Genomic DNA, 18,288 nt, shown 5'->3' with positions numbered 1-18,288 from the left:
TAAGTCTAACGGGGAACTCACCAAACCCTGAGTTTGTTAGGAAAGGAGGAAAATTTTTCACTTGTTATTTTATACAATTCTGTGTAGTTTCAATTTCTTTACAATGGGCATAATTATTTTTTATGTAAACAGAATAGGTTTCTGTTCTAAGAAAAAAAATCACACAGATCATTGTGAAATATTCCAGAAATTTTTAAAGTGCAAAGAAAAAATCACCCTGAATTTTACTATCTCAGGATTACGAATGGTAACAATTTGGTAATCGTTCTTTCCATATTTTGAATTTATGAGGCTCCTCCTTGGCACATGATTTCAGTTTATTCCAATATATTTTTCTCAGACAATCTCACTAAAATATTAACAAGAAGTTGTCAATAAGTAGGATGGTTCTGAGGGTGTTTTTCTAATCCTAAGTTTTCCATACTGCTTAAAACTTCTTTAATATAATATGTACATAAACTTTTTTCAGTGCTCTACATAATATTTTGTACATACTATATTTTCAATGTTTACTGTAGATGGAATAAATGTAGAAACTATTGAAACAAAATTAAAATTAATTTTGAAACTGACAAAACATATGCTCCATCTTATATGCTAGGGGAAGTATCATAAATTCATCTTGACACGTGAGCTTTGTTTTTACTTCTGACATTTATCAAATGAATTTAATACAAATACATCATATAAGCTTCATTCACTCGATAAAAAATTGTGCCTAGAATATACAACAACAAAAACAATATATTTGAGGTTGAAATGAAATACAAGCTTACCTGAGTAACCAAATGATATGCTTGACATTGGACTAAGATAGATTCCACTTCCATACATTGCACCGTGGAGCTAGAATGAGAGGAGGTGGGAAAGGAAATGGTCAGTTTATGGTTTCAAATGTTAATATTTCACAAAAGAAGACCATTGGTCTTATGCTGGAACATTAGCTCTTAATAAAATGATAAAGCTCTGATTTCAAGGTCTAATTTGAAAAGAGTACTAATATCCTTGTTCTTAAAATTCAGAGTGCATTGATATATGGAAAATGACAGCCAGAAAAAATCCTTAGTAAAGATTTTCCACCCTGCTGATGACAAAGAGTCACTTAGTATCAAGTACTGGAGTAGGCTTTTTTTAAAAAAACTTATTTATTTATTTTTGGCTGCAATGGGTCTTTGTTGCTGTGCGCGGGCTTTCTCTAGTTGTGGCGAGCAGGGGCTACTCCTCGTTGCGGTGCGTGGGCTTCTCATTGCGGTGGCTTCTCTTATTGCGGAGTACGGGCTCTAGGCGTGCGGGCTCAGTAGTTGTGGCGTGTGGGCTCTAGAGCGCAGGCTCGGTAGTTGTGGCTCACGGGCTTGGTTGCTCTGCAGCATGTGGGATCTTTCCTGGACCACCGATGGAACCTGTCTCCTGCATTGGCAGGCAGATTCTTAACCACTGTGCCATCAGGGAAGCCCTGGAGTAGGCTTTTATGTTAATGACTCTAAAATACTGAAAATAAACGTGGCTGAAACACATGTGACAGAAGGTTGATCAGGACTCATCTGCTAGTATATCAACACAATATCTTAGATTTTCATTATACGGCACTGTCATCCCATTCCTTACTTCCTCTAAATTTTTTAAGTTACGGAGAGTTCCATTAACTGAAACTCTTCGACTAGTCTACTACTCAGAACAATTAAAATTCTCTCTTTGGGCTTCCCTGGTGGCGCAGTGGTTGAGAGTCCGCCTGCCGATGCAGGGGATACGGGTTCGTGCCCCGGTCTGGGAGGATCCCACATGCCGCGGAGCGGCTGGGCCCGTGAGCCATGGCCGCTGAGCCTGCGCGTCTGGACCCTGTGCTCCACAACGGGAGAGGCCACAACAGTGGGAGCCCCACGTACCACAAAAAAAAAAAAAAAAAAAAAATCTCTCTTATTACCTCCATGTTCTAGGGCCCTCATACCGTATTTAGTATGCACCAAATATTAATTCAATAAATATGTATTTATGGACATTTATATTTCTGGACATTTATATTGATATTAAATGTGTATTTATGAACATTTATATTTAGTGTGTCATCCCAATTGTCACCACCAGAATATGAGACCTCGCACAGGTGACTGGGTTGAGGATTTCATCTCCTGACCTCTTTACATCATCAGATGAAAATCAGCGGAATGAGAGGGAGGTGGGATGCTGGAGATGAAGGGCGTAAATACAGATGAGGACCACACCCACAGGATCCTGCCCAGGTGCTGCCCTGCGGGCTGAAAAGCAGGTAGCCGATGGCTCTTTGGTGTCCAATCTCCATTTTGCTTATTCTTAGCCTTACCTTTTCTTCTGTTAAAGTATTCACACTGAGGTAGTGCTCAAAAAACTTGAGTTGGAGTAGCAGAGAGAATTTGTGTAAGGTTTTACCTCTTTTGTGATAAGTTTTTTCTATTAAGTTTAAAGTGGTTTCACTATTTCCTCATAGGGGAACTCAGTTTTCTTTTTCTTTTCATCCCTATGTTGTGGATAGATCAATTCTGCTTGACTTATTTTGTGAAAATTACGTATGCCTATTAGAAAAGTCCACGTAATTTTTTAAAGCATACATGCATCCCCTTTTGCAAGTGAAAACAACACCAGGACGGACTGCTTACTGAACTCCAATAGTGAAGAATAACGAGTCTCGTTAAAGCATGCAGAAAATTTACCTGCAGTCGTGTATTAGAAGCAACAACCAGACCATTTCTCAGGATGGAGTGCCAGTTTTCAATGTGCGAGCCACTAAAACCCAGGGGAGGGGAAGGAAAAAGCAAAATCAAAAATCAATGACCTTTTTATGGGGTCTCAATATAACAAGTCATGCTGCCTTCTCAGAGTTGTGGGTTTCCTAGTCAAATATCGTGTAGTGAACTGTCCAGTGCTAACAGCCAACTACTAAAAGAGGATGCCTTCCTCCCCACACATTTCTGGATGACTAAGTGGGGGGACACACCCCGCTAAACATTAAGCCATACTCACTGAAATGCAAAGGTGCTTCCGAAGAGTTTTTTAGCAGCTCTAAAGTTGGATTCTTTGGCTGGTGGACTGCTGAGAAGAAGGAATTGATGGGGAGTGTGCATGAACTTCAGTTGCTGCCATTTAAAAGAAGGATGCGGGAAAACATGTCAAATTTAACATACAATCCAGCTGATGATAATTTCAAACTTCACTGGTTTAAGAATTATCTAGTTTCAAACCATAATAATTTATATTAACAGGGTCACTCATTTGACAAAAACCCTGCATAAATGATAAATCGCATGGAATTGCTGGTATGAAGGATAATTCTTTAGGCTAATGGAAAAGGAATAGGAGACAGACAATCCAAAGTCATTTATATTTAGCTTTGGAATATGCTACGGAATCACATTCAAGCAGATCTGCCTTCCTAATTACATTTCTTTTTGAGACTTTTATTATTGAATTCCCTAAGTATCCACCAGCTATTCATCTGGGGAAATATCTGAATTTGCTAAGCAGCAATGTTAGTTCAAGATTTTAAAACTGCAAAAATTATCATCATCGTGCTTTATATAATTACACATATTTGTAAAATTAGAAATTGCCTATATTCAAATTACAGTTTCCCACTTTGCTCATGGAAAAAATTGAAACAAAATCTTTTGAATCAGTCGCTTAACAAAATTTTCCAATTGCTGCCCTTTCACCTAAGAATATATGTACTTATACAGGAATCCAATATACAGGAATCTCATAGTTTAGAGATTCATAGATGGGAGAGCTGAGATTTTAGAAACTGCTCCTAGGTGGCACTCAGAACTGAAATCAGAGTCCATTAGCTTTTTCTTTATTTTGTAAGCATATTAGGCCGATAAGTAAGATATCTGGAGGCAATATCTTCTCCAATATAGAAAAGTAAAGCTGTGCCAACATTAAACTGACAATGATAAAAAAAGCACATTACCTTTTTCTGGTCAATCTCTAGATAATGTTCTCTCTATCACATGTGGAATAACTAAACGATTTCACATTGACTCGTTTACTTAAAAGTTCAGGGCAGCAGCCTGAAATTGAATTTGATATCTTGGAGAAACTTAGAGCTGGGGCACATATGGTCATTTCTAACTGAAGAATTAGGCTTGGCCTGAGTTAACTTCAATTTCCTGGAGAGGCTGCCTAAAAATCACAGGGGTCAGTTCTCCCAGCTAGTAAGTATTCCTCACATTTCCGTATGTATATGTGAAAAAACAACTTACCCTGTTAACTGGCAGTTTCACAATATGTGACCTATTACTTGAAATAACCCTGAAATTAATTAAAATAAGCCATCAGTCACAAATATATGCCACATATATTTAAAGTGTTTTTCCCCTCAGTTGGCAAGTGATTAAAACTTATTTTTGCTGTGACATAAACTAAATTTGAGTAATAATTTTACTTAATTACATCATTTTGCTTTGCTTCCTGAAACAATTTAAAGAGCTGATATAATAAACAAGATACTTTAATTTGAAAACACAGAAGTAGCTCTTTAAAACTGAAGAGATATAATTTTTAATAACCACAACCTTAGATATCAGCAAAGTGAACACTTATGAATATGCTTTCAAATAATGGTAATCGAAATACAAAATTTAGAAGCCGATTCATACATCTGCTTCCCCTGCTTCTCCCTACACTGTCTAACTAAGAATCAGTTTTTATGAAGATATTTTTCCTTTCTTTAAATATTTGAGGATCTTTGGGCTGATACATACAATGGTTTATATACAAACTGTTGTTCACCATATGTAGACAATGAAGTTGAAAAAAGATCAAAACCACAGGTATCTGAAAGGACTGTTTTATGCTTTTCAGTATAGAAAATAATAACTAAAAAAATTATAAAACATGTTGGTAAATTTTCTTCTCCTTGAAGGAAGAGTGACTAACAAGCTGAAGGAAATGATCACAAATAATTAAAAGTGAACAATCAGGTTAACTTCAGGGAAAAAAAGAAAGAGATTAGATATTTGAAATTTTTACCTTCATTTTGAATATGACTTAATATGAGAATCTTAAAAGTCAAAATTAAAACTATGTGTTATTTTACTCAATTCATCAGAATTTTAAAAATAGACTATAAAAGATACAAAGAAGAAAGACTTCTAAAACCTAACTTTTGTCATGGTTTGACTAGACTAAATTAAATGTGTTTTGTAAGGTTCTGCCTAAGTGAAAGTTAAGTAATTATAGAGTCGTGAGGTGGCCAGATTCTTCCTCCTTTGCCCATCTTTACATATTTTTAAAAAAACTTCCTGGTTGTAGCATGGAACAAGTACTCATTCAGACCAATCTCTTATAATCTTTACATTTGTATTACTGCCTGCTAATCATGGTAAATTCCATAGTCTTTGAGCTGTCGGTGATTTCAAAGAGATGCAACTAAAACCCCCAGAGGTACGGTGAGTAGGTGAGTAGATACTACTGTTTTCTTTTTGCAGATGAGAAACCAGAGGGCAAATTATTTGAAGGAAGTGTTGTAGAGCAAGGGGAGCTCTCAACCCATCCCTCAACTATAGCCTAACCCTTCTTTTCTAGGGTTAGGCTGGACCAATGTTGTGTGCCTTACCAGACTTTCTCTGAAACAGTGCCTCATCTGCAGTCATCAAACACAGAGTTTATCAAATTTACACTATCTTTGTTAAGGGAGTGAATTATACAAAACACACATTATAGAGAGATTTCCAGTAAGTGTTTGAAACAGTTTTATCACACAGTTAACTAGAAAATTAAATGAGCCAAAATGGCTTCACCATGTAATCTAACCAATCAAATTTTAAAAAATGATAGATAACAAACTGCTGTCGACTGCACTGTATATCCCTGTAGTGCATATGACAGCACTTTCTTCCCCTTGTGATGTCCAAATTTTAATTAAAGTGAGAGTCATTAAGGACTCTTGGACTGTAAAATCACCAGGCCTCATAGGCTTGTAGAACTATAGCATTGCAGGTCTTGCAAAATAGGCTTTTTTTTTTTTTCCCTTAAAGCAGGCAGTAGGAAGTGATGCTGTTTTCATTACGAGGAAAATGAAATTTTATACCATTGCAGTAAGGGATGAGCAAGGGGGTCTTGTTTATCCATCTGCTTCTTGATTTCCAGATATGGTGCCTGAAAAAAAAGTCATTATACGTTTTGATTTTTCTTAAAAATTCCCTTTTTTCTTTTTTCTTTTTCTTTTTTTGCAAAAGGAAAATCAGATTGAACAGGTATGCCTAATCCAGTTAAACGTGAAGACCTGTGGTTGTGACATGATAATGGTAGCCATTACCCTAGTTGCTTCTCCCGAAGATGATATGAAGTCTGACCTTCCATGCAGGACAAAGGACTTGCCGGAACATTTTGATAAGAGGCTCAATCAAATTTTAGCCTGGCTTCCATGCACTAGGCTGGAAGTCCCTGGACCACTGCTGAGTCTTTGCTCAAGAAAACCCAATGTTGCTAAAACACAAAAGGTACCAACCCATACAGTTAACCTTTCAGTAATTCTCTTACCCCACCTGAAATTTCCATTTCCCCAAAGCCCCCCCTATCTCCACTTATCTGTAACCCCTTTTTGTTCCCTCTCTGTTTTCACTTTAAAAACCTCGGTCACCTTGCCTTACTCGGAGGTGATCTCAGCTCACACCGCAAGTTTCTCTCCCCTACTGCAGTACTTGAATAAATCTGTCTTGTCACCTTTATCAAGTGTCTGGTTTCTCTTTGACATTTTTAACATTTAACTAACATTAAAGCGAAACTTGTAATAGCTACTACTCATGCTCATATCTGAGGGTACTGACTTCGGGTAGATCTTTTTTTTTTTTTTTTTTTTTTTTTTTTAGGTACGCGGGCCTCTCACTGTTGTGGCCTCTCCCGTTGCGGAGCACAGGCTCCGGATGCGCAGGCTCAGCGCCCATGGCTCACGGACCCAGCCGCTCCGCGGCATGTGGGATCTTCCCGGACCGGGGCACGAACCCGCCCCGCCTCCCCTGCATCAGCAGGTGTACTCAACCACTGCACCACCAGGGAAGCCCTGGGTAGATCTTTACGTGAGAAAATTGGACAAAATTTACATAAGACGACGAACCCTTCTTTTAAAAGTATTGATGGAATTCACCCAGACAATTAACCTTTTCCTAGAAAGGCAATCTGTCTGTGACAATTTAGGCCAGTATAATGTTATATTTATTTGGAGGTTTAAAGAATTTGACAGGCTAAAACCTGACAGCATCCCTATGAAGTGTACACTGAGAGAGAAGGCAACATTACTATTTACCATCGTGGCAATGAAGAAACTGCGGCATCAAGCAATTAAGCAACTTGCTCAAGGTTGCAGGCCACGTCACTGATGAGCAAATTATACCACATGGGCCTCCAACTTCCCAAGCTGACACACAATCATCTCCATTGCCTCCTATTAAAATAGCTTACACATGACCCAGAATAAAGGAAGCAATTCTTGGCACAGAGCTGATCCCAGAGTCAGAGTTTGTAGCTATTTTTAGATGCAAGAATGGTCTGGATCTACGGTATAGTATAGATATCCTATACCAAAGTCTTTGGTGACCAAAAATGTTTAATTGTATGTAAGGTACTGCAATAGGTTCTTTTCTCCCCCTAAGTGGAGATGCATTTATTGTTTTCTTTTCCTTATACAAATAATAAATGTTTGCTTGAAAAGGAATTCTGATAATGTAGAAAGGGCATACAAAAACAGGTGGAAAGAATGACGGCTTTTAAGCAAATAATATAACTTGTGAATTAAAGGATCTCTTGTTTACCACTGTCTGACACATACCATTTGTTGAATGGATGAATGAGTATTTGACTTCATAAATAAATATCAAAAGAACCAAGAATCAAATTTGGGATTGTAAAAATGTACTTTGGGCTTCCCTGGTGGTGCAGTGGTTAAGAATCTGCCTGCCAATACAGGAAGCATGGGTTTGAACCCTGGTCCGGGAAGATCCCACATGCTGTGGAGCAACTAAGCCCGTGCGCCACAACTACTGAAGCCTGTGAACCTAGAGCCCATGCTCCACAAGAGAAGCCACCACAATGAGAAGCCTGCGCACCGCAACGAAGAGTAGCCCCCGCTCGCCACAACTAGAGAAAAGCCCGCGCACAGCGATGAAGACCCAATGCAGCCTAAAAATAAATAAATAAAATAAATAAATTTTAAAAAATAATAAATCTTAAAAAAAAATGTACTTTGGAGGCACATCTGCAAAGGGAGTAGATGGGGTAGTGGGGGAGGGGGAGTGGCACAGAAGCTTTGTGGGCCCCAAAACTGGAGAAATCACTATTCCCTCCCTGCCCAGAGAAAGGCAATGACTCAGAGTAATACCATAAACTTGCAAAGGCCTTTAGGGGCAGTGCAAGCCTTGAAACCGCCTTATGTAAACTCAACCCATAATGTGTGGTATTGTTAATTAGATTGCTAATTTCTACTTATAATGATGAGCTTTAAACCTTTCTCCAAGTGTTTGGCAGTGGAAAGGCCTCAGTAATTCTATAAGATGTGCTTTTCCAAGTGCTGGACTCCAGCCCAGGGATATATTGGACTTTCATAATAAACCCTGATCCTTGCTCATCAAACTTTTCCACCAAAACCTCCCTAATGGCCAAAAATATAAACTCATGCTCTCAAGGAGTCTGGTGTCTTCCAAAGTTCTTTTGAGATTCCGTGTTACATCTAAACTATTTACGTGTAATTTACATTTGACAGAATATTAGTTTTGATTTTAACATTAAAATGTTTTGAAATTACTACCATTAATTAAAATTGGCAGTCGAGGAAGATGGTACCAGATTTAACTGTCGCCTTAAGATATTCCAACAAATTCTTGTCTGAGTTTGAGAGCCAGGCATTCAGATGATGATTATGCAATTACCCTCCAAAGTCACAGTGGTAGCATGCCACAACACTGATGTAATTTAATTAAAACATCCTAGTACAAAACACTTTTCATTTTTTTATGATTTTAATTGTACTCGCATATAATAGAAAAGTCTACATTTCACCACATGGCCAGTACTCTCAGAAATTTTAAAAAGATAATTTCACTCAAGCAAAATTGAACTGTACAAGACCACAAGATGATAAACTTACTTGTGTCATTTCTCTAATAGAAGTTATGCTGTCCAATGCTTTCATTACTCGATCATAGTTCTTCTTCTGTTTGAATGGGGGAAAAAACAGTATTCACCATAAGCCTTTGCAAGTCTGCACATTACTGAAGAGACATATTATTTCTGTACCTGAATTTTCCATCAGGGTCAATTTGAAAGCAATGACTGTGTTGTGTACACAAAAGGGAAGACTTTAATAAGATGGCTCAAGGACATAGGATTTATAACCGAGTCAGAGGGAAGAAGAAAGAAAATAATGCCAGTTTTAGTGTAAATACATAAAATGACGTTCAGCTTACAGGGGAAAAGCTATAAATACAAAAAAGATATTAAGCTCTTGATTCTTGTTGTCACCACTAAAAAATTAAGCCATGATGAATAAAGTAAGCACAGAATCCTTCTAAAACACAAAAATCCACTTTAAATCTCACAGTTTCACTTTGCTTTTAGTTTCTTTTGATTGGAAGATTGTTACCAAACAAGTATGATTAATAAGTGTGTAAATGACACCATACACTCAACTGATAATTCATTTTTAAGCACACTGAAAATATGTGCACTGTTGCCACTTATGAAGGAGGGAAAGTTTTTCCAAGAGAATTTTATATAGTCATTGTTTCCATAAAATGATTTCAAGATGAATAGTAATAGAAACTAAGGCAATTTTGGCTCTCATGTAATTTGAAAAATCATGTTATTTCAGAAGAATTCTGCCAAACTTCCCTGAATATTTATAAAATTGTTTTCTCAAGAAATGTCAGTTGATCAACAATATGAAATAAACCTTCACTAACCTTCAGATAACTGGGGAGGGAGAGAGGGGAGGGCAAGAGAGGATGAAATAAAAATACAAAAGAAAAGGGAAAATTTGTCCCTTTACCCATGATCCTTAAAATTAAAAGGAGATTACATAAGTTAGAATCTCAAAAACTATATGCTGAAATTAAAATAATCATATTGACCATTATAAACCAATTTACTATAGTTATTTACCTACCTTCCATGCAGATGGGATGTGTAAAGATCAGAATTTGAGGGGATTAAATGGGTCTAGTTTCATGAAGGCGAAGTTAGAAAATGATTTTAAAGGAGAAAAGGAGAGGAGAAGTAACAGGATACATGAAAGACAAGGTGGAAGTAAATCAAATTTGTGGAAAAAGAATCATATTTGCTAAATGGTTACAGAGTTCGTGACAGGTCATGGATATGATAAGACAGTAATTTAGCTAAGAAAGAAGAAAGCTAATGAGACTAAAATCTCAATTACTGTTAAAGGAAACTTGTGATTGATGTGCTAGGATAACTACTTACCCTTGGGTTGAAGGCCAGCATCTGAGGATTGTTAGGATCTACCACAGAAGGATATGGCTCGAAAATGACAACTTTTCTAGGAGATTCCAATGCGGACCTACACATGGATACTAGTAGATCTACCACCTTGAAATACATACATAAGATAGTTACTATCCTTCAGGTTTGAATCAAATGCTTTGCCATTGTTTCTCCCTCTCATGGTAGTTAATTAGGAAAGATTCAGGATGGCTAGTAATCTCTGAAATCTGTAATTTGTGGCTTTAGATCAAATTTGACCAAACCTGACTATTAATTTAAAGTAACTAATATTTAAAGTTACTTTAATCTGTGTTACTTTAAATAACACAGATTAAAGTTACTAATATGTGTTGCTTCCAACTACTCACGTCTTCAGATCTGTCTTTAACATGTCTTTGTCATTAACACATACTACGTGCTAACATTGTTGTAGGTTCTGTGGAAAGACAATGAACAAACAAGGCAGGTTCTTGAAAAGGTCTCGTGAAATTTTCCTTTCAATGGAGAAGATGTGCTGAAAAATCGGTTAAATATATGCTTAAAGACGCATAGTGTCTAGTAGTGTTAAATGCTGTAAAAATAAAGTTGGCATTAGAGACTTAGGCAGTAAGGGGGACTATTTTAGCATGGCCAGGAAATGTGGCGACGTTTCAACAGAGACCTGAACGAAGTGGGAGATGGAGACATGGCTATCTGGGAAGAAGCCATTCCGGGTGAAGGAAACTGCAGAAAACGAATCTGACATGCCCCAAGGACAGTATATCTCCTGACACCATCTTACTTCTTCCTACTCTCCTCTGACAAAGGCTATTAATGTCCTCTGATTTGTTAAATAAGATGGCTTTATTCCTTCCTATGCGCGTCTATGACTCCTTCGCACAATTCACTAAGAGGCAAGGCGACATAGCAGTTAAGAGCGTGGCTCCCCTCCCTAGTTCCCAAAAACAACACGCTCTAGCAACTGAATCAAGAAAGCCGATACTGTCTAAACGGAGAGAGCTCATCAGAATGGACATACCTATAGGGTAAAGACAAGAGACTTCATAAGGAAGCAGCTGACTTTATAGGGAAAGATATTTCCTGAAAGTTTTGAAACAGGCATTTAAAAAATGCACAGTAATTGGGGTTTCCCTGGTGGCGCAGTGGTTGAGAGTCCACCTGCCCATGCAGGGGACACGGGTTCGTGCCCTGCGGTCCGGGGGGATCCCGCATGCCGCGGAGCGGCTGGGCCCGTGGGCCATGGCCGCTGAGCCTGCGCGTCCGGAGCCTGTGCTCCGCAACGGGAGAGGCCCCAACAGTGAGAGGCCTGCGCACCGCAAAAAATAAATAAATAAAAAATAAAAAAATAAAAAATGCACAGTAAGAGTCGGACAATTTTTGATTCTTATGGTTAACGAGGGGGTATTGTGATCTAATGACAGTAGGGCTCACTATGTTGTGCGTATACTCACAAAACACATCCACCCAATCACAGCATCCAGAATTTCCAGTGACCTAAAATAATTAGCAACACTCAAGCCATCGGGTATAGGATCTATAAGTAATGCATTCCAAAGTACACACACATAGATACCCACAGGACTTACTCAGAAAACAGTAGAACTGAAACAGCTAATATGTTTCTACCACACTATTCCATTTATGTGTGTGTTTGAAATAAATTGGATTCCAAGCAACAGATAATAATAATAAAGACAAATTAAAACCCTCCTTTTTGTTTTCCTCTCCCATATTCATACTCCTTCTACCTCAGAAAGATGCACCGTAACCCAGATACAAGTTGTTTTTAGCATTATCTGGTCTCCTAATATAGTAAAACCCAAGCAAGAATTCCCGAGAAAGAATCACCAGTAACATAAAAGAGCCTTTTTTGAAACTTTTGGGGCCCTGAATTGGTACAATCTTATAAATACCTTAAAAAAATTATATGTCATAGTATGCATTTGAAGCTTTGTAAAAATACATACACTTCATGTATGTATGAGCAAATGTTCTTTGACAAGGGTGCCAAGACCACTCAATGGGGAAAAGACAGTCTTTTCTACAAATGAGGGTGGGAAAACTGGATATACATACTCATGCAGCAGAATGAAGCTGTACCCTTATCTTACACCACACACAAAAATTAAATCAAAATAGAATAAAAATGTAAACATGAAACCTTAAACTGTAAAATTCCTACAAGAAAACAGGGGGAAGCTCTATGACATTGGATCTGGCAGTGATTTTTTAGATATAACACCAAAGCCATGGGCAACAAAAACAAAAATTGACAATAGAACTATATCAAACTTTTATGCATCAAAGGACAAAACCAAGAGAGTGAAAAAACAACATGGAATGGGAGAAAATATTTGCAAATAATTTATCTGATAAGAGGTTAATATCCAGAATAAAGAACTCCTATAACTTAACAATAAAAAATCATATAACTTAATTTTAAAATGGGCAAAAGAACTGAATGGACATTTCTTTTAAGAAGCCATACATACAAATGGCCAAAAAGCATATGAAAAGATACTCAGCATCACTAGTCATCAGAGAAATGCAAATAAAAACCACAATAAGATATCACCTCACAACCATTAGGATGGCTACCATCAAAAAAACAGAAAATAAAAAGTGTTGGTGAGCACATGGAGAAATCTGCACCCTTGTGCATTGTTGATGGGATTGTAAAATGGTGTAACCGCTATGGAAACCAGTATGGAGGTTCCTCTAAAAACCTAAAAATAGAAATTCCATATGATCTTGCTGTAAGTGACAATCCCACTTCTGGGTATATGTCCAAAAGAATTGAAAGAAGGATCTTGAAGAGATGTTTGCACACCCATGTTCACAGCAGCATTATCCACAACAGCCAAGAGGTGAAACAACCAAAATATCCATGAATGGGTGAATGGATAAACAAAATGTGGTATATACATATAATGAAATACTATTCACCCTAAAGAAGGAAAAGTCTGTCACCTGTTACAAAATGGATGAACCATGAGGACATTATGCTAAGTGAAATAAGCCAGTCACAAAAAGTCAAATAGTATATGCCAACACTTGTGAAGAATCTAAAGTAATCAAATTCACAGAAACAGAAAGTAGAGTGGTGATTGCCAGGGATGGGGGTAGGGAGAAAATGGGAGTTTTTCAACAGGTATAGAGTTTCAGTTCTGCAAATGAAAAAGTTATGGAAATCTGTTTCAGAACTATGTGAATATACTCAACACTACTGAACTGTGCATTAAAAATGATTAATATAGTAAATTTTACATTATGTGTTTTTTTTACTACAACAAGAAAGGCACAAATGGATACAAAATAACCTGAACAATGTCCCCCTTTCAATCCAATACTTTAATTAAAAACCTTGTGCCCAAAGCTTCAAAACAATCAAAACTACCAAAAAAAGGGCAAATGCATTGTTTTGCCAATAATTTCACTAGTGGACTTAAGTAAATTATAATGAAAATAATGGATGTAGGGGTAAAGTAGTTAATTAACAGAATATTTTTGTTAATATATGCCTTAACCTAACTGAAAAGAAACAGTGTAACTAGCCTGGCAAAATTCCTTTCTGTCCACCGAAGTTTCATACTCTTTGCTTTCAAGGTATAGGGCTACTACTGCCTGGAAGCAACTGCACTGCAAGCGACACTTCTACCCCTTTTGTTTAAGTCAGGCCATAAGACTAGTTTTAACCAATGGACAGAAAGTGGAAAGGGCTGAGCTGATGAAGAAACAGGCGCTCCTTCTCCCCTTTTCTCCCTTCCCCTCTACTATATGCCAGTATTGAAGATAGCGGACTCATGTGGTGGACGGAATCTGGTTCCCTCAGTGATCACACAGTTGCCCAACAAACATTCTAACCGAAGAGTTGTGTGAGTTAGAAATAAAAGCCTACCATCTTAAGTCACTTTAATTTTATGGTTTATCTGTTATAGGAGTTAGCATTCAGAATCTTTGAACAAAGAAAGGTTTATGTTACACTGTTTGGATTTGTACTCTATTTACATATGCTAATTTTTCCACAGAGTAAAATGATGTACAATGTATTCTGGAAAAGAAGTGAATTTAAAATTGTAGACTAATGGCCTTCAAACATTTCAAGAGTAATTCCTTTTATCTTTTCTTTTTTTAAAAGAAAATTATATATGAGAGCCCCAAAACATAAAAGAATAAAATGGAGCTGCTGTTCTGGTTAAAGCAGTTCTTGGAGGCCTGGAATCCCAGCTGCTGAGACACTCTCATCGCAGCCCAGCCTCCTGCAGATCCCTCTAAAGAATGTTCCTGCAACCTCTAGGGCTCCTCAGAGCACCACTAAAAATGCAGGAGTCAACTGATGCAACAAGGCTACAGAGATATAGTTTTTATTTAGAAAAGGAATCCATTTCCATGTAATCTCTAGGATTATAACCAGAATATTGGAGTATCTCCTTTTAAGTGGTAAAAAGAATATTCCACATTGACTTTGGAGTAGAATTACTAAATCCTCTGAGGTTTTTGGATACTGATCTTTAGAGCTGAATCACTGAATTGATCTGATCGAGTGTTTGTGCTTTGTTACTATCATTACATAATCCAAAAGTAATTTCACTTTAAGAACCATTATTTTTAGAAATGTATCTATAATAAGAGGGAAAAAAGCACCTATTATTCTTTCAACCTAGCCTACTGTTAATATGTTAGTTTTCCTTCTAATCAATTATTCCTTATTTCTAGGCTTTACGTCCTTCCCTTTTCAAATTGTATGAGGGATACTTTACTTCCAGTAAAATGCATAAATATTAACTATACTACTTGAAAAATTATACATATATATACACACATATCCATGTAAAAATGCATGTATGTGCGTATGTACACTCATACACACAACTGTGTAAAGTTTATTTTTACATAGCTGTAAATAGCATATATTAAAGTACCTTTTTTTGAGCAATATTACTTTCAAGAGATGAGAAAAACGTTACCATTTTTAAAAAGAGATAAAGACTCACCATGGATAGATACATTTGAGAAACCCTCTAAGTATATAGGCTAGTCATTTTCTTCAGTTGTAGGGATTCTCAGAGCTTTTAGTATGCAAATTTGTGCACACTGGGTATAGGGGCAGTATTAAGCTGCATTTTTGAAATTTATTTTAATCATGGAATCATTTTTCACATCTCATATGATCGATGTTCTGTTTGCATTATTTTCATTTATAACTCATTACATCACAAACATGGTCCTTAAAATTTCATCAAGTGGATGCATCTCAGTTTAGTTAATCAGTGAAATAACGAGGTTAAGGGAGTCTAAATCCATGAGGCATGGGCTGCCTGTGTTAACTGTTGTACCTTAGTCTAGTGTACTGCCTGTTACATAGCGGGCATTTGATACTTACTATAAGAATGACCAGATGTTTGTTGCATGATCATTCTTCCCACCCATCTTTGTGAATTTTATACAATTCTTTTACATTTAGCTTTCTTTGATTTTTAGTGAGACTAAGTATTTTCTCATGTTTCTTTACTAACTATAGGTCCATATATTTCCTCTATTAATTTGTGATGATCTTCTTATTTTTTTGTCTCAATTTTTATGAGCTTCTATGTAATTAAGTTTGTAGCAAAACACACTTTTTCATAAGTGTGTTAGCTCTTAGTGTTCACTATTTTTTCAAGTAAAAATTGTGAAGTATGTATGGACTCAGATCTGTTGATATTTTTCTTTATGATTTTTCTGTATCTGCATAAATGCATGAACTTGAGGCCCTACCTAGGCTGTGCATGCTTAATTCCACCCTCCTCTAGTGTGGGTATAATACTTTTAAACAAAACTATTCTTTAAGCCATTTGGAATTTGTTTTTGCACACAGAATAAAGAGCTAACCTGTTTCCCCCGCCCATGATGCAGGTCATTTGTTCCCACCTTCACTAAACCATTTTTATTTTACAACGTGATGTGATATCTCCTTTAATATGTATTAAAATGTATTTATAACTTGACCTATTTTGGGGATAATCTGACTTTCTACTCTTTGCCAGTACTATATTTTTAAAAAATATCATAGGATTACATAATATGGCTTTGTATTTGGTTGGTCTAGCCTCACTTAATTAACACTCATTATTTTTTGTTTTCTGTAATTTTTTTCTCATCTATTTATTAGTATTTCAGTCAGGTTCCATTAATGAACAAAAACAATTTTAATGACATTGCATGAAGTAATAAATTTTAGTAACTTTACAACTGATTTTTTTCCTTTCCAGAAACATGGGATGCTTCTCTACTTTCAAGTTGTTTCTTTGTTTTTATATTTTTCTTCCTATGTCATAAACATTGCTACTGTAAAACTGAATGCTCTCTTTTTATTACATGTTCTGTCCATTATCTTTTTGCCTAAGTCTAAAAAATAAATTGGCTTCAATTTTATGGCACTATAACTTTACAAATAAACATTACATAATGCAAGTGTAAGGGTTTCAGTATCTCAATTTCACCATATAAGAAAAAAACGTAATTATTTTTCAAACAATTAAAGTTGGTTTAACTTCTCCTCTTGGCAATTGCAAAAGGACAAAAAACACACATTAGATAAAGCTGGCAAAATTTAGTTTCTATCTAGAAATATCAAATGCTGGTTTGCTTTCTTAATCTATCAAGAAACTATCAAAAATTCATCCCAAAGAAGGGTAAAGTTAGCTAGTGGGTCAGAATAAATTTTTCAAATAAAAATATAGAATAGTTAGTATCACGTGTTACTACCTGAGCTCCAGTTGCTATTTCATCAGCAGCTTCATTCATTACTCCCAGGGTTTGAAAAGCAAATACACACAGCTCTCGTTCACACACAGTAGGCTACAAAAGAAAGGGGAATCAATTCAACATTTTTTCCCCATCCTCCAATTCCTAAATTAAATGTATGACATTCTTTATAATAAATAGAAAATGCAAAGTTTTAGAATATTAAAAAGAAAGAAATATTATTTACAGTAGCCTAGATGTGGAAGCTACCTAAGTGCCCATTGACAGATGAATGGATAACGATGTGGTATATGTATAAACACAATGGAATATTACTCAGCCACAAAAAAGAATGAATTATTGCCATTTGCGAGAACATGGATGGACCTTGAGGGCATTATGCTAACTGAAATAAATAAAACAGAGAAAGACAAATGCTGTATGATTTCACTTACATGCATCTAAAAAAAGAAACAAATGAACAAACATAACAAAATATAAACAGAGTCATAGATACAGAGAACAAATAGGTGGTTGCCAGAAGGGAGGTAGGTGGTAGGATGAGAGAAATAGGTGAGAGAGTTTAGGAGGTACAAACTTCCAGTTACCAAATAAATGAGTCACAGGGATGAAATGCAGAGTGTGGGGAAGGGAGTCAATAATAATGCAGTATCTTTGTATGGTGACAGATGGTAACTAGACTTACCATGGTGATCATTTTGTAATGTATAGAAATTTCAAATCACTATGTTGTGCACAAGGAACTAACGAAGTGTTGTATGTAGGTCAATTATACTTCAAAAACAAACAAATTCGTAGTAAAAGAAATCAGATTTGCCATTACCAGAGGTGGAGGGGTGGGGGGGGAAGGGAAATTGGAGGAAGGTGGTCAAAAGGTACGAACTTCCAATTATAAGATAAATAACTACTAGGAATATAATGTACAACATAATTAATATAATTAACACTGGTGAATGTGAAAGCTAAAAGAGTAAATCGTAAGAGTTCTCATCACAAGGAAACAATACTTTTCTCTTGTTATTTTATTTTCCATTAATATGAGATGATGCATATTCACTAACTTATTGTAGTAATCAT

The 18,288-nt window shown here is 36.4% G+C and overlaps 1 protein-coding gene across 2 annotated transcripts in view; it reads right to left on the bottom strand.

The window, feature by feature from the left end:
• Positions 1 to 18,288, bottom strand: part of PARP8 (poly(ADP-ribose) polymerase family member 8) — a 176,949-nt gene that overhangs the window by 14,236 nt on the left and 144,425 nt on the right. The window contains exons 16-23 of one of the 2 annotated variants that reach the window (XM_059060782.2): positions 17,212 to 17,304; positions 10,444 to 10,569; positions 9,113 to 9,178; positions 6,062 to 6,129; positions 4,233 to 4,281; positions 2,995 to 3,107; positions 2,685 to 2,757; positions 777 to 846 (exon numbers count right to left, since the gene is read on the bottom strand). In XM_059060782.2, the coding sequence (XP_058916765.2) occupies positions 777 to 846; positions 2,685 to 2,757; positions 2,995 to 3,107; positions 4,233 to 4,281; positions 6,062 to 6,129; positions 9,113 to 9,178; positions 10,444 to 10,569; positions 17,212 to 17,304 (658 nt within the window). The remainder of the gene's footprint in view (positions 1 to 776; positions 847 to 2,684; positions 2,758 to 2,994; positions 3,108 to 4,232; positions 4,282 to 6,061; positions 6,130 to 9,112; positions 9,179 to 10,443; positions 10,570 to 17,211; positions 17,305 to 18,288) is intronic. The other variant, XM_067030963.1, reaches the window with a different exon arrangement.

This window comes from Kogia breviceps, chromosome 4, assembly GCF_026419965.1.
Source record: "Kogia breviceps isolate mKogBre1 chromosome 4, mKogBre1 haplotype 1, whole genome shotgun sequence".
Classification (NCBI taxonomy): Eukaryota; Metazoa; Chordata; class Mammalia; order Artiodactyla; family Physeteridae; genus Kogia; species Kogia breviceps.
Note: the sequence above shows the minus strand (reverse complement) of the source record. Positions and strands in the feature narration are given on the sequence as shown.